At 38.7% G+C, this 23,595-nt stretch overlaps 2 protein-coding genes and 1 long non-coding RNA gene across 3 annotated transcripts; 1 reads left to right on the top strand and 2 right to left on the bottom strand.

Moving 5' to 3' along the window:
- Positions 1–883: 883 nt before the first annotated feature.
- LOC104456519 (cytochrome P450 CYP82D47) lies at positions 884–5,181 on the bottom strand. The gene is made up of 5 exons (XM_039299081.1): positions 4,703–5,181; positions 2,876–3,419; positions 1,789–1,996; positions 1,442–1,609; positions 884–1,253 (listed from the first exon to the last, which is right to left on the bottom strand). Exons 1-5 carry the CDS (start codon positions 5,137–5,139, stop codon positions 991–993), a joined length of 1,620 nt encoding a protein of 539 aa, XP_039155015.1. The 5' UTR covers positions 5,140–5,181; the 3' UTR covers positions 884–990.
- Positions 5,182–7,113: 1,932 nt separating this feature from the next.
- LOC104456518 lies at positions 7,114–8,131 on the top strand. Its single transcript, XR_005545405.1, has 3 exons — positions 7,114–7,418; positions 7,685–7,848; positions 7,980–8,131. It is a non-coding gene; the product is annotated as an uncharacterized LOC104456518 (long non-coding RNA).
- Positions 8,132–15,757: 7,626 nt separating this feature from the next.
- On the bottom strand, positions 15,758–20,495 carry LOC120286976 (xanthotoxin 5-hydroxylase CYP82C4-like). Its single transcript, XM_039299590.1, has 4 exons — positions 20,353–20,495; positions 19,884–20,060; positions 16,402–16,568; positions 15,758–16,229 (listed from the first exon to the last, which is right to left on the bottom strand). The coding sequence occupies exons 1-4, from the start codon at positions 20,493–20,495 to the stop codon at positions 15,967–15,969; spliced, it is 750 nt and encodes a 249-aa protein (XP_039155524.1). The 3' UTR covers positions 15,758–15,966.
- Positions 20,496–23,595: the final 3,100 nt, after the last annotated feature.

Here is a 23,595-nt window from a genome sequence, read left to right as displayed (position 1 = left end):
ACGATCCTTTTTCCTCTTTTTGCCACCAAATTTGGTCACGAAGATTGGCTGACAGATTCATATGCGACTGTGTTCGTCACATACCGTGTCGATGCCAAACTTCTTTGTAATACTTTCCGTTCAGTCATAAATCTAATTATTATTGACGTATCTTTGTCAATTTGTGCTTTATATACAAAAGATTCCATACAATTTAAAAAGAAAAATTAATTAGTTTTTTTTTTTTTTTTTTTTTTTGTTCTTGTTATTGCAAGGCAAGACAATAAATTGGAGAAGGTAACTAAATTGGGTTTTCTTTGAAACTGATGTTCAATCTAAAAAAGAGATCCATTCTCCTCTTTGAAAGTAGATGGTAACAAATCAATCATTGAAGGCCTAACAGATCTAATGTAGACTCTTTCTCTCTCTCTCCCTCCTTTTTTGGCGATACATTTCCTAAATTTTCAACCATAGGAATGCAATTACTAAAATTGCCCAATGCAATTGGATTTAGGATCCCCCTACCTATGTGATTTTGCTAGGTCTTTTACTTTGGGCTCCAAAAGAAGATTATCCCTTTTCTTGCTTCTATGGAATTAAAACTTACAATTGAAGGCTTCAAGAGATAATAATTATTTTTCTAAGTAGGAAACTTTATCATCCTTTGACTTTAATCGATCCATGTCAACCATTGAATCAAGCATGGGACATCCTAATGAAAAGGATGGCAACATAATTGTACCAGGCATCATCTCTCAAAAATTTTCTCAAATTTCAACCCCCCGAAGTGCCTAGACTTAAAGGTACCAAACTTTACCTAACAAAAGGGGGAAAAAGGAGATGAAACGAAAGTTTTTTTTGTATATTAGAGGATAGTATCGGTGCATCTATATCAAGATGATCATGGTTTAACACTCGTCCAATCCATATTATTTACACACATAATTATTTTGTTAAGCAAGATTACTCACATACATGGATTTTTTTTTCTTTTCCCGACGAAAATAGTTTTTAATTTTCCGTCAATTGCTCATAGAGCGTGGGAGGCAACCTTGGGGTGAGGATGACTCGAAGAGGAGAGGCCTTGGGCAGGGTGACCCCTAAGCCTTCGGTCATGTCCACCGGTTTGTTCGACGGTGTGGCCAAGTCAAATCCTTGAAGAAGACGAGCCAACGTCAAGTGGGTCACTCGCAATGCCAACATGGCTCCCGGGCATGATCTTCTACCCGACCCAAATGGAATGAACTTGAAATGCTGACCCAAAGCATCCATACCTTCAAGGGGACCCAAAAAAAATAAATGAAATAATTGAATTTAACATGATTTTTGTTAGTCAATTCTTTTGACTGAATTGAGATTCATTGCAAGCCTTGCTTGATAAAAATACTTTCAAGCCATTTTTTGTCCCTAACATTTTCTTAGGAGTTCCATATGCCTAAGGTTGATGGGTAGATCTTCGTACCTGAATGATTTGTTAAGAACCTTTCGGGCAAGAATTTTTCCGGGTTGGACCAGACTTGAGGATCTCTGTGTAGTTTCCACACATTGATGATTATCCGAGTACCTTTGGGGATGCGATAGCCGCTCACGGTGCAGTCCGCTCTCGCTTCATGCGGGGCTGCAAGGGGAGCTGATGCCAAGGAATGGTCATTCAAATTTTCATATATATCATCCCATTACATCTCCAAGACACGCATCATGTCGCTTCACATTCGGATGTCGTGCTCAATGCTTCCAATTGTGCGGTGACTATGACGTGTTAATATCAAGTCGTATCAAACATTATGAATCACATGAAAATCGAGGTACCTGTTGGATATAGGCGTAGGGTTTCCTTGACGATGGCTTGGAGGTAAGGCAAGTTCTCAATGTCGGAGTCTTGTATCCATTTGTCCTTGCCCACCATGAGGTCCATCTCTTCTTGAGCTCTCTTCAAGATGTGTTTGTGGTTGAGTAATAGAGACAAGACCCATGTCAAGGTCAGATATGTTGTGTCTGATCCGGCCACTATATTGTTCTTCAGCATGTAAATTGGCCAAATGAAAAATCACAGAGGACCAAGAACATGAATCAGTACATATAATTTAGACCACACATCAATTCTAGAAAGAAGATAAAGCTACTGCAGGGTTTGAATATGAAGGTGAGTTCTTTTACATCATTCTAAGAAAACTATCAACCCAAAAAAAAAAACTGAGTGGACCCTTTTACCCTTTTCTGGATCAATTTGGAAAAATTGTCAAGAAGAAGCCTAGACAATTTCAAAAAATATATTGCCAAAAGTCCTAATGGTCATGACATCAATATCTCAAACTCTTTTTGTAAGTCACTAAAACTGCCTAAAATTGTACCTGTATAACAAAACACATCCTCTATTTACCATAAAAAAAAAATCATAAAACATTTCTTATTGTGACGCCAATACCCCAAACATACTATCTTACAAAAATACTTTCCGTCTATCACCTAAAAAGAAAAAAAAGAATAAACTTTGCCCACTATGACATCAATGCCCTTAAACTTGGAAGTCCAAAGTTTGGGATCACATTCATATGAGTTTGAGAGATTGACGATACAAGAAAAGTTTGGACTGTTGATATCATAGAAGTACACTGATGACAAAAAAAAAATTGTGATATCGATATCACAATGGACATAAATTAAGATTTCAGTCATATAGATCTCAGATATTATGGCACCAATTTCTTGCTAGGAAAAGTGCAAATTGACCACAAGATATTTTCCGACACCCTTCAGTCGAGAAAGGCCATTAATGGGTTCAGTGGAAGCTTTGGACTATTGATTCCTTCCTTTCCTCCAATCAAGGATTATCAAGAAAATATGAAGGGAAGGGAATAAAATGGAAAACCCAATTGCTTTATCACAAGAGTCATACCACTACTGTTGCCTTGATGAGCCTCTCAGGAGGGTGACCAAACTTGGCGAAACTATCCTCCCCGATCATGGACAGCATAACGTCTATGAAATCCTCCCTCACATCGATCGCTTCTCCTCTGTGATCACATCTCTTCAGCTTGTGCTCTTCAACCCATTTCCCAACGATCTCATCGAGTTCTCTCGCCACCCTCTTCATGGTCTTCACGGTTCCCGTGCAGTCGGTCCATTCCGGGAAGGGCAAGAAGTCTGAAACTACAGGGAGCCCAAAAAGGTACATGAAGTCCTTGATCAATTCCCTCAGGTGACTTGCCTCGTCGTAATCGGTGGAGGACCCAGTCGACGCTGACAATTGTCCGAAGTATCTCTTGCTCGCGAGCATTCTGGTCATGATGTTCAAGGTCAGGAGCTCGAGCAATTCGCTTATGACCACCCCCTTGGAGGACCCATTTTGGGCGTCGTCGGTGTTGGTCATGCAAAGGGTGCGCAGGTCCTTGACGAAGGAGTCGATTTCTGATTCTTGAACGTGCTTTAGATTGTCAAGCCTGCAAGAGAAACAGAGAGAGCCTTCATCACAAGATTATGAGTGAACAGTGCGGTGGATTCGATGTGTAGAGTATCAGAAAGTCGAGCTTGATATGTAAATCAAAGTCGAAAAGAAAAGGTTATGATTTCAATTGGAGTTCAGTTTCTTGATCCATTACGAAGAGATAGCATTTGTAACAAGTATTTATTAATGGAACTCCAATTGGAGAATCCCTGTTGTGACCTTGCTTAATGTCCCAGGAAAGCCCCGTTTGATTCAACTTTTCCAAGGGATTGGGGAAAATATTGTGTTTGGTAAACAATTTTGAAAGTTCATTGGTGAAATATCAGCATTCCAATCTCTTTTCTTCCTTCGGCTTTCTCTCTTCTTTTTCCCTGTGCGGGCCTTCTATTTGGATTCTTTTTGTTGATGGATGGGTCTTCTGTCTGTCCGAACTCACTATCCGTCTGGTCTGCATTTAGTCAGTGCTCAGTGGATAGTTCCTTGTCTCGCTCTGGAGGTTCAGGTTCTAGAGCTCCGGTTGGGCTTTCTTTCTTTCTGGATGAAGGTTTTTTTTTTTTTTTTTTTTTATGAAAGCCCAATGCACCTCAAAACCTGCTTTTGAGTATTGGGCATTTAGGAAATGTAAGTTCTGTCACTCATCTTTTTCCCCATTCGTCTGTCTTTCCTGACTGAGAGTCGGGCTTCTCCAATAGCCGCCACTTCTGCTTGGGGGTTGTGCCTCCACGGTGACTACTACTGGGGTGGCGCGACCCGCGACCTAGGTGGGACCTCACACAGCGTCGCCTAGCTCGCGCGCACCAGGCGACGCCTCTTGAGGTCACGCGGACCCAAGCGGTGTTGCCTGGCTCTCCGACGGCCAAATCTAGTGGTTTGGAGGCTAGATCTGGCCGTCCGGTGGCCAAATCTGGCGGTTTAGCCAGATTTGATCTCTAGACTTAAAAAAAAATAATAATAACAAAAGTCAATTACAAATATGAGGTGTTTATACTAAATTACTTTTCAATTCTATTTGACATTACAATTTACTAAACAGTGTAGTACTTCGAAAAATCCCTTTATCTAAAAAAATTTTACCTAAAAAAATATTTACATTTTCCTAAAATCATTTCTTAAAGTTGAACCAATCGGGCCTAAAAAAGGATTGAGTTCCATTTGGTTCAACCCGTGTATAATTCAGTGAAGTTTTGCTTGATTAAGGCCAAAGCCAAACACGACTACTTTTATCTTCTAAACTGAATGGAACCAATCTAAATTCAGACTATAATCCTACCGTCCTACCTTCGAGTGCATAGGAGCTCGAGCATGGTGATCTTCCTCATCTCGCGCCAAAGGTCTCCGTATTCCGCGAAGACGAAAACGGTGTGCCCGTAGCCCAAGTGGACTCCCGCCATGGATTTGGGACGAGAAGCTAGCTCCTTGTCGTGGGTGGTGAAGCACTCCCGGACCGCCTCGCGGCTGCTTATGACGGTCGTCGGATGGACTCCGAGCCAGATCCGGAACATCGGCCCTTGCTTGTCGGCCATGGCAGCCAGGGTCCTGGCCAGTGGGGTCTCACCGCGTAGCAAGTGGAGGTGGCCTATGATCGGCCATGCGCCCGGCAGCTCCGGGGGTAAGATGGTGCCTTTGGGCATTTTGGGAGAAGATCTTGCCCTCCATAGGATTAGTAAGAGCAACAGAAAACCTAGAACTGCTAGGAGATGAGTGAGGAAGAGCATGGTGGTTGAGAGAGAGAGAGAGGGAGGGAGGGAGAAGGCATGTGCAAATGAACAAAGTTGAATGACTATTATTTAACTTCCACCTTATCCTTTCCTTTTTCTTTTTTTTCTTTTTCCCGCTATTTTTTGGATTAGCAAGTGCTTCCACATGCCGAGAAAAAAAATACATACCATAATATGTTTTATCTTTTCAAATAAAATATAATGATAAGGCTAGCAACATAACCCTACTAGGCATGGCTTCTTAGAAAATTTCTCGGAAGTCGACTCTCGGAGGTGCCTAGACTTGTGGATGTCAAACTTTGCCTAACAAGAGGGTGAAAAAAGGAGATGAATCGCTAGTTTCTTGTGCACGAGAGGATGACATTGGTGTTGAGGAAATTTATTTATTAATGAAGATAGAGAAGTACTAATAAATTCTTGATATGATGATCATTATTTTTGAGGTATTGTTTGCCCTTACTATTGTTGCTATTGGGTTTAAAACAACCATGTCTCTAGAATACACACAAAAGTGCAAAGAAACGATTTAACAATTACTTAATTTATCTCTTAGAATTTCATTTGGAATATGTTAAAATTGCATGTATGAAAAGAGAAGAAGATAGAGTTTTCAAAAAATATTTATGAACAGTTGTGGTTATTATAAATAATATGTGAATTGGTCTTTATTCATCAATACATCTATTGGGAATATATACATTATTTTTAACCATTACCACTCTTCATGTCAAGAATGACTTTATTTCATAACTACCAATAACCTCCTCTTAAAATGAAGAGTCACTTTTTTTTTTCATAACCAAGAGTCACGTGTTCTCTTAAACAAGAGATGCATATTTTATGATAATAAATTATTTTAACAATCCCACACTTAGTTTGTTATCTACACTAATTTACATAAATTCATACATACAAGAAGGTATCTATTAAAATTTGAATCTTGAATTAGTGTGAATAATTCTATTAACAAAATTAGTGAATCATGATGTCGCTTGTTAATTAAATCATCACACATGTGAATTTATACACATTGGGTGAGGAATTTCATACACCTAAGCACTTTTATGGCTTTGTGCTCCTCCTACATTCATGAATATTTACAAAAGTTCATCTAACTTTTGTTAGAAGTGGCACTACTTCTTATGTTTATATAGGTGACGTTCCTAAATTTGTTGTCTTAGCATTGTCTTGCTAAAACCTTGAACTTCATCAATAGTGTTTTCTAAGACTCATCCTCCTAACTTTTTATGAGTACTAATCTTGTGTCTTGGTAATCAATCACTGTCAAGCTACAATAATGTTGATACCTAAATTTTTGCATAAAAAATGGATTAACTTTTACCCCCAAAAAATAAAAATAAATTACATAACATATAATTTAGAAACAATTATTTTATTCTATTTAATTCCTTTTTTGCATTGGACCGACAATAAGCATTGATACGACATGAGATTTTTCGCATATTCATGCGAGATTTTTCATATATTCAGATAATATACACGGAGGGGCATATTATTGAGTAGAAAGGAAACTTTCTAATGAAATATTTAAAAAAAAATACAAAAGAGAATATTGCGTGAGTGCATATATTTCAATATATATTCAGGGAATTATCACAAGTAAAATTAGAAAAAATACATGTCATAAAGATCTAAATTTTTTCTTTATAAAAGGTGCTGTGCGCGTACAGACAAAAGGGAGGGGAATTCGTAAAAAAATTCGTAAAAAGAACAAAAGCGGAACCCCCCCTTTCTCGTCCAAGAGTAGTCTTGTCTCTTCATCTATTTTTTTTTTTTTTTGAGCAACTTGTCTCTTCCTCTCTGACAAGCTGCAAATTTGCGCGGCGCGCTCCTGGGACCCACCACTCTGACGCTCTCTCTCCTCTGCGACCCTGTCCACTCGTCCTCTCTCTCTCCTCTCTCCTCTCTCTTTCCGTTCTCCGTGCCGACGTAGCCTTCGCCTCCGCCCCTGAACCCGACTCGGACGCACTTTCGCCTCCCTCTCGCGACCTCTGCTCCGCTCTCTCCCTCTTTCCTCTGCGGAGCGCCCTTGCTGGCCAACCCCGACGCCGACGAACCCCCTGCTCGCGTTTTGGCCTCCCGCCTTGAAGGGGACTCTTAATGTTCTGAAGTCGTGTTCCAAAGCACCTTCTGTCAAGCGTGTGGTCTTAACATCATCTATGCTTGCAGTTGCGTTCACTGGACAACCATTGACAGTTGATGTTGCAGTTGATGAAAATTGGTTTTCTGATCCAGAGTTCTGCAGGAAAAGAAACGTAAGCATCTTGTCCAATTCAGTACTCTTCTTGTCTCAAGTGTTATATTGGACTGGAGCCGAGATGATCAACGTGAGTGTAAGTGTCGACATTGCATGGTTAACCATTCCTTGATGTGATCTTTCCTGTTGAATTTTTCTGGTAATTAACTAAAACCTGCCATTCCATTTCGGCACAACTCAGAAGTTATCATAATGTCGTCCATTTGGAAGTGGCTTTCTGTTTCGTCAAGAGTGCTTTATCTCCCTCTCTTTTTCTTCCAACAGTTGTGGTATGCACTCTCAAAGACTTTAGCTGAGGATGCTTCCTGGAAATTCGTGAAAAGAAAAGGGTATTGATATGGCTACAATCAACCCAGGCTTGGTGATTGGTCCTCTTTTACAGCCAACACTGAACACGAGTGCTGCAACAATTGCAAATTTGGTAAATGGTAATTCAGTGTTAACCATGCAGTTTTTCTAGATTACAGAGGTCATCCTAATACCTTTTGAGCTTTATCACCTCCCTTTCTTCTAATCAAGAGAATATTTCTCCTTCTAATCCAGTGCAATTTCAACTCAGGACGCTTCTGTCTCCGCCTTCGCCCCTGACGCCAACGCTGACGCCCCTTCGCCTCCCTCTCGCGACCTCCGCCTTCGTCCGTGTCTGTTCTGACAGTATTATTGCTTACTGATGTGGAGGGAGGGGCACCTGTTTTACTATCTTATACTAATAAGATCCCATGTATAATGTGAAGGTGCCCTACGTTATTTGTAATGGGTTAGTAAAGATCAGCTGTTTGATCTTGAGAATCTTGTCTTTTCATGTAAAAACACCACTCTTTCTGGTTTTTTTGAGAAGTCATATGCTTTTTTTGCTTGGGTAATATAGCAAGTGCTAAATGGATCAAGATCATTATAGTAAGTACTGACACTTCCATGGATAGAACGGGATATGAGTGCAAACTTTGGGGTATCTTATTTGGACAGCCACATCTATCTATCTGAGTTATTCCTCTTCTTAGTTCTCATTTCATGTTTACTCCATCACTTATCTGACTTTAACATATTATCTGTGTAGTTGCAGATGAGGAGCAGAAAGGACCCGTGAATCCTTATGATGGCAAAGTGTATGTTCGACAGGATGCCATGTCAAATAAAGTCAGTGGCTTCTTTTCCCTGTTGAGATGTCTTTGTTGTTGTTGTTGTCGTCGTCGTTGTTTGAACAATAAAGAAAATTCCATTAAGAAGGTAGTACTGCCCCTATACAAAACGGCTGCAAAAGAAAAGCCACACATATGCAATTTTGTACAGAAAGAGGAACCCCTTCTAGTATGTTGGTCATTACTTGTCATATGGAGATTGTGTGATGTTTAATTTGTTATTTGCTGCTATTTCCTTGATGTAGTCATCTTCCAAAGGTTTCAATCTTTTTGAAGAGTTGTGTTGACTGTTCATTACGATAAATGTTAGTTCCATGAAATGAATCTAGGCTAGCTGAGACAGGCGCATACTTTACTTAGAGGAAAGGTACTTATGCATCAATATCTCTATAAAATGAGTCTTAGTGCTCTTGGCTGGCTTTTACTGTGTATTTTGTATTACCTGCTGCTCTGCTGTGTCATGTTTTTTTTTTCCCCTTGTTTTGTGGTTAACTATTGCAAATATTCTATTGTGATTACACTTGCATTGGTTAATGGAAGTTTACAAGGATCATACTTCTTCGTGCTTGTGAATTAAGAATATGTTTGTGAAATGTCGTCACAAATATTTTTATGATAACATGAGTGTTCTGCTTGGAAAAAATATTGAATAGTTTCAGTCCCTTTTAGTGCAATTATCAAGAATTGTTTGGTACTAATACTTTGTTGAAAATTGGAGGGGATGTAATTCTCAATTCAAACTTACCTTTTCATGCCAATTTTCTTTTGAGAGGTTGATGTAGGTAGTTGCTTACACCCTACATGTCCTTTCTCGATACTTTTACAAGTTTGTTCTTCTTATCTTTCTATATGAAATAAATAAATAAATAAATAAATAAGAACACCACCACCACCACCACCACCACTAACGCAAAATGTAATTTTGGCATAACAAGCGGCAAACCTTGCAAAACTCAAGTTGTTGATCGAATACGACAGTAGACCATCATTGCAAACTTACAATGATGGTCTACTGTTGGATTATCGCCCAAATAGAAAAAAATAACATGATAAAAAAAAGGTAAGAAAAATGCAATATATGAACTAACCAATTGTGAGTATTAATATATTCAGGCAATATTGACAAATATCCAATCAAGCGCCAAACTGACTAAAATGTTAAGCATCTCCAGCTTCAAACAAACTTTTCGTGCATGTGTGCACATTTGGACCGAGGGAGAGAGAGAGTGTGAAGCACTTAATATCTTTGTGGCTCTGCAATTACATGATGCATTTAATTAGACTTAAGACATCATTATACATGAAGACAGCTTTATTATAATAGCACTTTTGTAAACATAAGTATATGAGATTTTTTCTCCCATGAAATTGTCAAATGTGATTGTCAAGATGGAATATCCAATTTATTAAAAAGTTCTAAGAAAACTAAACTTACAATATTTAGCCCATCTTGTTTGACACCTACACTAATTAACTATATATTCTAAGGGAATAAAATATCCCAATCATTATCGTTTATGAGTAAAATGACATAATCCTACTACTAATATGCATGGGCTAATAATGAGAGACATTGGGACTAAATTCCACATGAAAACTACTACTAATATGCATGGGCTAATAATGAGAGACATTGGGACTAAATTCCACATGAAAAACAAACAAATAGTCACTAAATAAAACTAGATGAACGAATGCCTCCAGCTTTGTCACCAACCATCTCTACCTATTACTCATGCTACATTAGGCGAAGAGGAATCGGAGAAATGTATGATAAGCAAATGAATTGCAACAAATCACAAGGCAAGATGAATCTTAGGTTATAACAATATAACGCAAAGAGATTTATCAAAATGATACAAAGCAAAGAAAATCTTCCTTCACAATCTACATTATAGTGGAAACTTGCTTTCAAAGAGCCATCTATCTACAAGAGCATGTTTACCATGGAGGTGTAGAAAATCCTAATGCAAATGTGCTCCATCCTTATCCGACTATAAACCTTAACATGAATTCTACTAAGTGGAATCCAAAAAAAAAAAAAAAGAACCTTCAGACATACGGGAGTCGCCAATGGGGTGCCTATTCGGTGGAGCTTGGGAGGCGACGATGGGAGGCGACGGCGTCGGCGGGAGGCTCTGTGTCGGCAACGCCTCGCGTTTAGGAGCAGGGGGTGCTACGTCGAGGAAAGAGAGAGAGAGAGAGAGAGAGCGATCTTCATTCGAGGAGAGGGAGGCCAAAACGCGAGAGGGGGTTTGTCGGTGTCAAGTTTGGCCAGTGCCCTCCACATGCTTGATAGAAGGTGCTTTGGAACACGACTTCAAGGCGAGAGGCCAAAACGCGAGAAGGGGTTCGTCGGCGTCGGGGTTGGCCAGCAAGGGCGCTTCGCAAAGGAAAGAGGGAGAGAGCGGAGCAAGAGGGAGGCGAAAGGGCGTTGGCGACGATGTTGGGAGCGGAGGCAAAGGCGGAGGGGCATCGGCATCGAAGTCGGGGCGACGGAGGCAACTGGCAGAGGGGCATCAACATCCGAGTCGGGTTCGGGGATGGAGGCGAAGGCTGCATCGGTGTCGGCGTGGGCGTCAGCATCGACGTTGGGGGCGACGAAGGCAACCGACGGAGGGGCGTCGGCGTCGCGGTTCATTGGAAAGGGCGTCGGCGTCGCGGGCAACCAGCAGAGGAGAGAGAGCAGAGGAGGGGGAAGAGCATATGGAAGCACTTGCGATTTTTGTTCTCCCCCTGCAACGGAATGGAGAGAACGGAATGGAGAACAGGGAGAGAGAGAGGGGAGAGAGAGGACGAGTCGACAAGTCGCAGAGGAGAGTTGAGGAGAGAGAGCATCAGAGTGGTGGGCCTTAGGAGTGTGCCGCGCAAATTTTGAACCTCTAACCCCGTCGCCTATGTGGCGCCATGTGTCGAATTCTGAGTGGTCTTACCCTTTGCCTATGTGGAGTGTAAAACCCAGCCAATATTTTCTCGAGAGAAGACGTGAGAGTAACGGGAGAGAGAGAAAAGGAAAAAAAGGGAAAAACAAAAACAAAAACAGGAGAAGAAGGAGCATAGGTCCTCGTTCACGCTTCCCTCACCGGTGCCGAGCCTCCATCGCTGCACATCCTCGGGAGCACCATCGCGCCCGGCGTCCAGCGACCATGCTCAACGCCTGACGACCGCGCCTGCCTCTCCGCCGTGCCACTCGCCTCCGTAGCTGCTGACGCCACTGCCGGCCTCCGTCCATAAGCACATCTGTGCCGACTGTTGCGCCCGCACCGCTCAGTAACGCCATAAGTTGTTGCTAACCCGTGACACCACTACACTCGCCGCCACTGTATCTCGCAAGCACCAGCAGCAGCCCGCTCGTCGCCACCGATCGCCTAGCTCTGCATCGTCTCATCCTGAGCACCAGCAGCATTACCGCCGCACTACTGCCGCAACTCACGCCCCCACCTGTTGCCGAGTCCAGCCCGTTGCTTGCCACCGCCTGCAGTGCCCCTCCCTACCGCACCCTGCTTCACCTGCAGCGCCCAACCTCCCTCTTTGCGCTTACTACAGTGCTCCGTCATCCCCACACCTGGACCTCCGCTTGATCCTGCTACCGCCGCCCAGCCCTCGCTGGAGCTCCAACGCCAACCAGCAACCGCCCTGTGATCCGCTTCCCCTGTCGACCCCGCTGTTTTCTTGAATCTCCATAGGTAGTTTAGTTCTATGTTTTTGTTTTATTTTTATTTTGTTTTATGTTATTTAATTTTTTTTTTTAAGTTTTGTTATTATTGCTTAAATTAGAACACGGTATGTCAATTTTCATTTCATAAATCTTGTAGGCATTATCAGCAGGGTCCTACTCAAAATTATTGTAATTATTAATTTGATCCGTGAGATATTGGATCATTTTTTAATTATATTAATTTTTGGACATTTTGATAATATCTTAATTGTTAAATCAATTATAATTATTATTTTGGTCCGTAACGCTTCAGATCAAATTTTTAACTATTTTGAACTTTCTTATATGTCGTGATTTTTAAGGTTAGAGTAATCGTTAATTTAACCCGTGAGACAACAGGTTATTTTTTCAATTATTTTAATTCTTCATTTGGTGAACATCTTGATTAGTCTAAATTTAATATTTATCTAATAATTGCTTATCTTGAAAAACACAAAAAAAAAAAAAAAAAAAAAAAAAATCAAATCTTGCATCAGGGTGTGCTAGTTTAGTAAATTAGGATTACATTTTAGGATTGCACTTTTAGATAATTTTTTTGGAATAGGTTAGGGTTGAATCTAAATAACCTTTTTTTTCTTAAAATAGGGTCTTAGATAAAGTTTGCACATTTTAATAATCTCATTTTTTTTAAAGGGTATTCTAAGATAGGGTAGGGTTTAAGTCAAATTAACCCCTAAAACATTTTAGAAAATTAGTAATTTTAGACATGTTAACTATTTTTTTATTTATTACGAATTTCAAATAATAAAAAAAGACAAAAATACGAGCCCATGTCGATAGTTTGCATAATAGGTTCATTTAGTTAGAATTTCTTTGTTAGTAAAATTAGGTCATGTAGTTAAGGTGCATGTTTTATGATAAAGTTCTAAATTAAAGAAAACCCAAAAATTGTTTGCTTTGTGCATTTAAAACAATTCATTTGATTCATTGAGTGTTTAATAATGATCGAGCACCCGTGTTATCACCCTGTTGCATGATAATAATTTAGGTTAAAATAAATTCATGCTGCCTGCAAAAATATTTTTGAAAATAAAAAAAAATGATAGCGAAAGGGTATTAGAGAAATCTAGTGTAGTCAAGTCCCCATACCCAAAGTCTCTAGTTCGTAGGAGTAAAATAATCTCATGTTATTTTACTTAGGTGTCTAATCGGCCTACCATAAATTAATTAGTGGCGACTTCTAGATAAAATCTATTTGCATGTTAAAAAACGAAAACATAAGTCGCAAATTAGTATGAGCTTAGGAGAGCCCGAGCTAGAGAGACTTAGCAGTCCATTAGCTTAAACCCTAGATGGTGCACTCGAAATTTAGGTCTCGACAAATAGGTTGTTGTTACCCATTTAACTTAAATAATTTCATTAGAAATTATTAAAGTTGTGTTTTCATTATGCTTGACCATTATCAATTGGTCTAAGACCCATTCCCTTGCGAATTGCTTACTAAACCTCTCGAGAGTCCCTTAGTGAATGGATCGATCATCATTTGTCCAAACGTAAATTACTAAAATAACTCCATTAGTAATTAATTATCAAGCATACTTATTTCGCAAACTAATATGTCTAAATTTTCCATTATATATTTTATTTTTTGCGTTAGACATAGTTGCCTCACTACCACAATGTAAAGATATAGTTGCCACTGGTTGTGGGTACAACTTTCTGTAGCCCTTCATCATCTTTACCAACGGTCAATAGTAATTTAATTTAGATTCCACTATTGAATAAGTTAAACATGTTTGCTTCTTTGATGCCCAAGAGATTGCACCATTTGCAAGCTTAAAATCCATTCATATGCTAACTTGTTATCAATTATGCTAATTATCCAAATAGCATATGAATATCTTTCTAGTACCGTTGGTTGTCTTTCATAAAATAGACCATAATGCATCATTTTCTTTAAATATCCAAAAATTCTACTTATAGCCTTTCAATGCACAGTACAATGCATAACATACATCAGACTTCCAATTGCACTGCCATATCTAATTGTGCTAGATGTTGTCCAGTGTTTTCGTCATTTTAGTTGCTCATCATATGATACATTTGACTCTTTAATTCTCAAATGAAGATATCTTTGAATGATTTTCTTGTCATAGTGGTATTAACTTAAAGCATAACCCCACTATGTTTAATCATTTTGACACTTAAAATTGTATCTATTTCTCTCAAATCTTTCATTTTAAACTAAGAAGATTGATACCTATTAGTTTTATTTATGCCAAGCATATTTGTACCAACAATTACGATATCATTTACAGATAAGCAAATTATAAACTCCATATTCTTTGGTAAATTTTGAGTGAATGCACTTATAAGTATTGTCATGCTTAAATCCATATGATAATACCAATGAATCAAATTATCGCATGCCATTGTTTTGGTGCTTTCTTTGTCTCTACTCATGTTGTCATTCTCAACAAAATTCCCATTATTTAATCTTCTTTTACATAATTAGCCTCATGACCTCAAGAACCTTCTTCAATTTGAATGTGTTTGATCACATTATCAACAATTAGGTTCTCAATCGTGTGAAGAAGTTTATTTCAATAATCATTCCGAGTTTAAGGTAATTTTGAAATAATTACAATAACTTGAAGAGACTCATAAACTTCAATCAATAAGGTTTTTAAATTTGGCAACACATTTGTAGTTGCTTCACTTGCTGAGAGACAATATTTCCATTAATCATGGTAAGATATTATATTTGATTTCCAAGGCATTTCATATGTCACTAGTATTTGTGAAGATCGAAGCATTAATATAGATGATTCGATAGAGTAGTGGAAATCTTTCATTGGCACTTCCTTTCATTATCATTTTCTTTTCAAGATTATCACACCACTTTTATACATAAATTTCAAAATACAATAGCCAACAGGAGATAATCTAGTATGCCACAAGGAAAATGACTTAATCTATCAAGATTGTAAGCACCTAATTCCAATTCCATGAAAATAATATTACCTTAAGATTCTTGGGGAAATTTGATTGCCAATGAAGATAGAGAAGTAGTAATAAATTCTTAATGCGTGATGACAATCACTATCCTTAAAGTATTATTTGCCAACATTATTGTTATACCTCTAGGATATACACCAAAGCCGCAGAGAAATCAGTTCGGCAATTGCTCAATTTTTATCTTGAAATTTCATCGTGAATGCATTAAAGTTGAGTATATGAAAAGAGAAAAGAGAGTTCTTGAAAAGAAGCACATTAAAGTTGAGTATATGAAAAGAGAAAAGAGAGTTCTTGAAAAGAAGCATTTATGAATAGTCGTTGTTATTAAAAATAATGTGAACTGATCTTTATTCACAAACAACTAATCGACACATCTATTGGGAATAAGTATCTTATTTCCAACCATCTTCACTCTTTATATCAATAATAATTTCCTTTCATAATCACCGATAATCTCCTTTTAGGACGAAGAGTCACTTCTTTTCATAAGCAAGAGTCACATATTCTTTGATCAAAAAGTCATTTCTTCTCTTAATCAAGAGTCGCATATTTTCTTAATCAAGAGACATCTCTTTTATGATAACAAACTATTTCAACAATCAGTGCATCTACATTAAGAAGATTGTTGTTTAATACTCATCTAATCCATACTATCTACTCAAGTAACTATTTTGTCATGCGAGATTATTCACATACATGGACCCTTTTGCTCTTCCCAACGAAAGTAGTTTCTAATTCGCCGTCAATTTCTCATAGAGCACAGAAGGCAACCTCGGGTTGAGGACAACTCGAAGAGGAGTGGCCTTGGGCAGGTTGACCCCTAAGCCTTCGGTCATGTCCACTAGTTCGTCCAACAATGTTGCCAAGTCGAATCCTTGAAGAAGACGTGCCAACGTCAAGTGGGTTGCTCGCAATGCGAACGCAGCTCCCGGGCATATTCTTCTACCTGATCCAAACGGAATGAATTCAAAATGCTGACCTGAAGCATCCACACCTTCGAGGGAAAAAACGAAACAAATCAATTCAACATGCTTTTTGTTGGTCATTTCTTTTGACTGAATTGGAATTCATGGCCAACCTTGCTTTACAAAACTACTTTCAAACAATTTCCTGAAATTGTTCTCATGAGTTTCATATGTGTAGGGTTGATGGGCAAATCTTCATACCTGAATGATTTGTCAAAAACCGTTCGGGTAAGAATTTTTCCGGTTCGGACCAGACTTGAGGGTCTCTATGCAGCTTCCACGCGTTGACGAATATCCGAGTACCTTTCGGGATGAGATAGCCTCTCACATTGCAATCTGCTCTCGCTTCATGGGGGACCAAAAGGGGACTGATGCCAAGAAATGACCATTCAAATTTTCATATATATCATCTCATTACATCTCCAACACATGCATCATGTTGCATGACATCCGAATATCGTCATTGGTGCTTCCAATTGCATGGCAACTGTGACGTGTTAATATTGAGTCATGTCAAACATTGCGAATCACAAGAAAATGTAGGTACCTGGCGGATATAGGCGTAGGGTTTCCTTGACGATGGCTTGGAGGTAAAGCAAGTTCTCGATGTCAGAGTCTTGTACCCATCTATCCTTGCCTACTTTGAGGTCTATCTCTTCTTGAGCTCTCTTCAAGACGTGTTTGTGATTGAGAAGTAGAGACAGGACCCATGTCAAGTTCAAAGACGTTGAGTCCGATCCGGCCACTATAATATTCTTCAGCATGTAAATTGGCCAGACAAAAAATTACAGAGGACCAAGAATATGAATCAGTACATATAGTTTAGACTAGAGATCAATTCTAGAAAGACAAAACTACTGTAGGGTATGAATATGAAGGTGAGCTAGATCCGGCCCAATTCTAATCTTCTTTTACATCATCCTATGAAAACAATAAACCCAGAAAAATTGAGTGGTTACCCTTTTTCTGGATCAATTGGAAAAATTGTAGGAAAGGTACTTATGCATCAATATCTCTATAAAATGAGTCCTAGTGCTCTTGGCTGGCTTTTACTGTGTATTTTGTATTTCCTGCTGCTCTGCCTGTGTCATGTTTTTTTTTTCCCCTTGTTTTGTGGTTAACTATTGCAAATATTCTATTGTGATTACACTTGCATGGGTTAATGGAAGTTTACAAGGATCATACTTCTTCGTGCTTGTGAATTAAGAATATGTTTGTGAAATGTCGTCACAAATATTTTTATGATAACATGAGTGTTCTGCTTGGAAAAAATATTGAATAGTTTCAGTCCCTTTTAGTGCAGTTATCAAGAACTGTTTGGTACTAATACTTTGTTGAAAATTGGAGGGGATGTAATTCTCAATTCAAACTTACCTTTTCATGCCAATTTTCTTTTGAGAGATTGATGTAGGTAGTTGCTTACACCCTACATGTCCTTTCTCGATACTTTTACAAGTTTGTTCTTCTTATCTTTCTATATGAAATAAATAAATAAATAAATAAGAACACCAACCACCACCACCACCACCACTAACGCAAAATGTAATTTTGGCATAACAAGCGGCAAACCTTGCAAAACTCAAGTTGTTGATCGAATACGACAGTAGACCATCATTGCAAACTTACAATGATGGTCTACTGTTGGATTATCGCCCAAATAGAAAAAAATAACATGATAAAAAAAAGGTAAGAAAAATGCAATATATGAACTAACCAATTGTGAGTATTAATATATTCAGGCAATATTGACAAATATCCAATCAAGCGCCAAACTGACTAAAATGTTAAGCATCTCCAGCTTCAAACAAACTTTTCGTGCATGTGTGCACATTTGGACCGAGGGAGAGAGAGAGTGTGAAGCACTTAATATCTTTGTGGCTCTGCAATTACATGATGCATTTAATTAGACTTAAGACATCATTATACATGAAGACAGCTTTATTATAATAGCACTTTTGTAAACATAAGTATATGAGATTTTTTTCTCCTATGAAATTGTCAAATGTGATTGTCAAGATGGAATATCCAATTTATTAAAAAGTTCTAAGAAAACTAAACTTACAATATTTAGCCCATCTTGTTTGACACCTACACTAATTAACTATATATTCTAAGGGAATAAAATATCCCAATCATTATCGTTTATGAGTAAAATGACATAATCCTACTACTAATATGCATGGGCTAATAATGAGAGACATTGGGACTAAATTCCACATGAAAAACTACTACTAATATGCATGGGCTAATAATGAGAGACATTGGGACTAAATTCCACATGAAAAACAAACAAATAGTCACTAAATAAAACTAGATGAACGAATGCCTCCAGCTTTGTCACCAACCATCTCTACCTATTACTCATGCTACATTAGGCGAAGAGGAATCGGAGAAATGTATGATAAGCAAATGAATTGCAACAAATCACAAGGCAAGATGAATCTTAGGTTATAACAATATAACGCAAAGAGATTTATCAAAATGATACAAAGCAAAGAAAATCTTCCTTCACAATCTACATTATAGTGGAAACTTGCTTTCAAAGAGCCATCTATCTACAAGAGCATGTTTACCATGGAGGTGTAGAAAATCCTAATGCAAATGTGCTCCATCCTTATCCGACTATAAACCTTAACATGAATTCTACTAAGTGGAATCCAAAAAAAAAAAAAAAAAGAACCTTCAGACATACGGGAGTCGCCAATGGGGTGCCTATCGGTGGAGCTTGGGAGGCGACAATGGGAGGCGACGGCGTCGGCGGGAGGCTACTGTGTCGGCAACGTCTGCGTTTAGGAGCAGGGGGTGCTACGTCGAGGAAAAGAGAGAGAGAGAGAGAGAGCGATCTTCGTTCGAGGAGAGGGAGGCCAAAACGCGAGAGGGGGTTTGTCGGTGTCAAGTTTGGCCAGTGCCCTCCACACGCTTGATAGAAGGTGCTTTGGAACACGACTTCAAGGCGAGAGGCCAAAACGCGAGAAGGGGTTCATCGGCGTCGGGGTTGGCCAGCAAGGGCGCTTCGCAGAGGAAAGAGGGAGAGAGCGGAGCAAGAGGGAGGCGAAAGGGCGTTGGCGACGACGTTGGTAGCGGAGGCAGAGGCGGAGGGGCATCGGCATCGAAGTCGGGGGCGACAGAGGCAACTGGTAGAGGGGCATCAACATCCGAGTCGGGTTCAGGGATGGAGGCAAAGGCTGCATCGGTGTCGGCGTGGGCGTCGCATCAACGTTGGGGCGACGAAGGCAACCGACGGAGGGTGTCGGCGTCGCGGTTCATTGGAAAGGGCGTCGGCGTCGCGGGCAACCAGCAGAGAGAGAGAGAGCAGAGGAGGGGAAGAGCATATGGAAGCACTTGCAATTTTTGTTCTCCCCCTGCAACGGAATGGAGAACAGGGAGAGAGAGAGGGGAGAGAGAGGACGAGTCGACAAGTCGCAGAGGAGAGTTGAGGAGAGAGAGCATCAGAGTGGTGGGCCTTAGGAGTGTGCCGCGCAAATTTTGAACCTCTAACCCCGTCGCCTATGTGGCGCCATGTGTCGAATTCTGAGTGGTCTTACCCTTTGCCTATGTGGAGTGTAAAACCCAGCCAATATTTTCTCGAGAGAAGACGTGAGAGTAACGGAAGAGAGAGAAAAGGAAAAAAGGGAAAAACAAAAACAAAAACAGGAGAAGAAGGAGCATAGGTCCTCGTTCACGCTTCCCTCACCGGTGCCGAGCCTCCATCGCTGCACATCCTCGGGAGCACCATCGCGCCCGGCGTCCAGCGACCATGCTCAACGCCCGACGACCGCGCCTGCCTCTCCGCCGTGCCACTCGCCTCCGTAGCTGCTGACGCCACTGCCGGCCTCCGTCCATAAGCACACCTGTGCCGACTGTTGCGCCCACACCGCTCAGTAACGCCATAAGTTGTTGCTAACCCGTGACACCACTACACTCGCCGCCACTGTATCTCGCAAGCACCAGCAGCAGCCCGCTCGTCGCCACCGATCGCCTAGCTCTGCATCGTCTCATCCTGAGCACCAGCAGCATTACCGCCGCACTACTGCCGCAACTCACGCCCCCACCCGTTGCCGAGTCCAGCCCGTTGCTTGCCACCGCCTGCAGTGCCCCTCCCTACCGCACCCTGCTTCACCTGCAGCGCCCAACCTCCCTCTTTGCGCTTACTGCAGTGCTCCGTCATCCCCACACCTGGACCTCCGCTTGATCCTGCTACCGCCGCCCAGCCCTCGCTGGAGCTCCAACGCCAACCAGCAACCGCCCTGTGATCCGCTTCCCCTGTCGACCCCGCTGTTTTCTTGAATCTCCATAGGTAGTTTAGTTCTATGTTTTTGTTTTATTTTTATTTTGTTTTATGTTATTTAATTTTTTTTTAAGTTTTGTTATTATTGCTTAAATTAGAACACGGTATGTCAATTTTCATTTCATAAATCTTGTAGGCATTATCAGCAGGGTCCTACTCAAAATTATTGTAATTATTAATTTGATCCGTGAGATATTGGATCATTTTTTTAATTATATTAATTTTTGGACATTTTGATAATATCTTAATTGTTAAATCAATTATAATTATTAATTTGGTCCGTAACGCTTCAGATCAAATTTTTAACTATTTTGAACTTTCTTATATGTCGTGATTTTTAAGGTTAGAGTAATCGTTAATTTAACCCGTGAGACAACAAAGGTTATTTTTTCAATTATTTTAATTCTTCATTTGGTGAACATCTTGATTAGTCTAAATTTAATATTTATCTAATAATTGCTTATCTTGAAAAACACAAAAAAAAAATCAAATCTTGCATCAGGGTGTGCTAGTTTAGTAAATTAGGATTACATTTTAGGATTGCACTTTTAGATAATTTTTTTGGAATAGGTTAGGGTTGAATCTAAATAACCTTTTTTTTCTTAAAATAGGGTCTTAGATAAAGTTTGCACATTTTAATAATCTCATTTTTTTTTTTAAAGGGTATTCTAAGATAGGGTAGGGTTTAAGTCAAATTAACCCCTAAAACATTTTAGAAAATTATTAATTTTAGACATGTTAATTATTTTTTTATTTATTACGAATTTCAAATAATAAAAAAAGACAAAAATACTGAGCCCATGTCAGATAGTTTGCATAATAGGTTCATTTAGTTAGAATTTATTTGTTAGTAAAATTAGGTCATGTAGTTAAGGTGCATGTTTTATGATAAAGTTCTAAATTAAAGAAAACCCAAAAATTGTTTGCTTTATGCATTTAAAACAATTCATTTGATTCATTGAGTGTTTAATAATGATCGAGCACCCGTGTTATCACTTTTTGTTGCATGATAATAATTTAGGTTAAAATAAATTCATGCCTGCAAAAATATTTTTGAAAATAAAAAGAATGATAGCGAAAGGGTATTAGAGAAATCTAGTGTAGTCAAGTCCCCGTACCCAAAGTCTCTAGTTCGTAGGAGTAAAATAATCTCATGTTATTTTACTTAGGTGTCTAATCGGCCTACCATAAATTAATTAGTGGCGACTTCTAGATAAAATCTATTTGCATGTTAAAAAACGAAAACATAAGTCGCAAATTAGTATGAGCTTAGGAGAGCCCGAGCTAGAGAGACTTAGCAGTCCATTAGCTTAAACCCTAGATGGTGCACTCGAAATTTAGGTCTCGACAAATAGGTTGTTGTTACCCATTTAACTTAAATAATTTCATTAGAAATTATTAAAGTTGTGTTTTCATTATGCTTGACCATTATCAATTGGTCTAAGACCCATTCCCTTGGCAGAATTGCTTACTAAACCTCTCGAGAGTCCCTTAGTGAATGGATCGATCATCATTTGTCCAAACGTAAATTACTAAAATAACTCCATTCGTAATTAATTATCAAGCATACTTATTTCGCAAACTAATATGTCTAAATTTTCCATTATATATTTTATTGTTTGCGTTAGACATAGTTGATATAGTTGCCACTGGTTGTGGGTACAACTTTCTGCAGCCCTTCATCATCTTTACCAACGGTCAATAGTAATTTAATTTAGATTCCACTGTTGAATAAGTTAAACATGTTTGCTTCTTTGATGCCCAAGAGATTGCACCATTTGCAAGCTTAAAAATCCATTCATATGCTAACTTGTTATCAATTATGCTAATTATCCAAATAGCATATGAATATCTTTCTAGTACCGTTGGTTGTCTTTCATAAAATAGACCATAATGCATCATTTTCTTTAAATATCCAAAAATTCTACTTATAGCCTTTCAATGCACAGTACAATGCATAACATACATCAGACTTCCAATTACACTGCCATATCTAATTGTGCTAGATGTTGTCCAGTGTTTTCGTCATTTTAGTTGCTCATCATATGATACATTTGACTCTTTAATTCTCAAATGAAGATATCTTTGAATGATTTTCTTGTCATAGTGGTATTAACTTAAAGCATAACCCCACTATGTTTAATCATTTTGACACTTAAAATTGTATCTATTTCTCTCAAATCTTTCATTTTAAACTAAGAAGATTGATACCTATTAGTTTTATTTATGCCAAGCATATTTGTACCAACAATTACGATATCATTTACAGATAAGCAAATTATAAACTCCATATTCTTTGGTAAATTTTGAGTGAATGCACTTATAAGTATTGTCATGCTTAAATCCATATGATAATACCAATGAATCAAATTATCGCATGCCATTGTTTTGGTGCTTTCTTTGTCTCTACTCATGTTGTCATTCTCAACAAAATTCCCATTATTTAATCTTCTTTTACATAATTAGCCTCATGACCTCAAGAACCTTCTTCAATTTGAATGTGTTTGATCACATTATCAACAATTAGGTTCTCAATCGTGTGAAGAAGTTTATTTCAATAATCATTCCGAGTTTAAGGTAATTTTGAAATAATTACAATAACTTGAAGAGACTCATAAACTTCAATCAATAAGGTTTTTAAATTTGGCAACACATTTGTAGTTGCTTCACTTGCTGAGAGACAATATTTCCATTAATCATGGTAAGATATTATATTTGATTTCCAAGGCATTTCATATGTCACTAGTATTTGTGAAGATCGAAGCATTAATATAGATGATTCGATAGAGTAGTGGAAATCTTTCATTGGCACTTCCTTTCATTATCATTTTCTTTTCAAGATTATCACACCACTTTTATACATAAATTTCAAAATACAATAGCCAACAGGAGATAATCTAGTATGCCACAAGGAAAATGACTTAATCTATCAAGATTGTAAGCACCTAATTCCAATTCCATGAAAATAATATTACCTTAAGATTCTTGGGGAAATTTGATTGCCAATGAAGATAGAGAAGTAGTAATAAATTCTTAATGCGTGATGACAATCACTATCCTTAAAGTATTATTTGCCAACATTATTGTTATACCTCTAGGATATACAC

Source organism: Eucalyptus grandis, chromosome 8, assembly GCF_016545825.1.
Source record: "Eucalyptus grandis isolate ANBG69807.140 chromosome 8, ASM1654582v1, whole genome shotgun sequence".
Classification (NCBI taxonomy): Eukaryota; Viridiplantae; Streptophyta; class Magnoliopsida; order Myrtales; family Myrtaceae; genus Eucalyptus; species Eucalyptus grandis.
The sequence above is the reverse complement of the archived record's forward strand: the minus strand, read 5'-3'. Positions and strand labels throughout refer to the sequence as shown.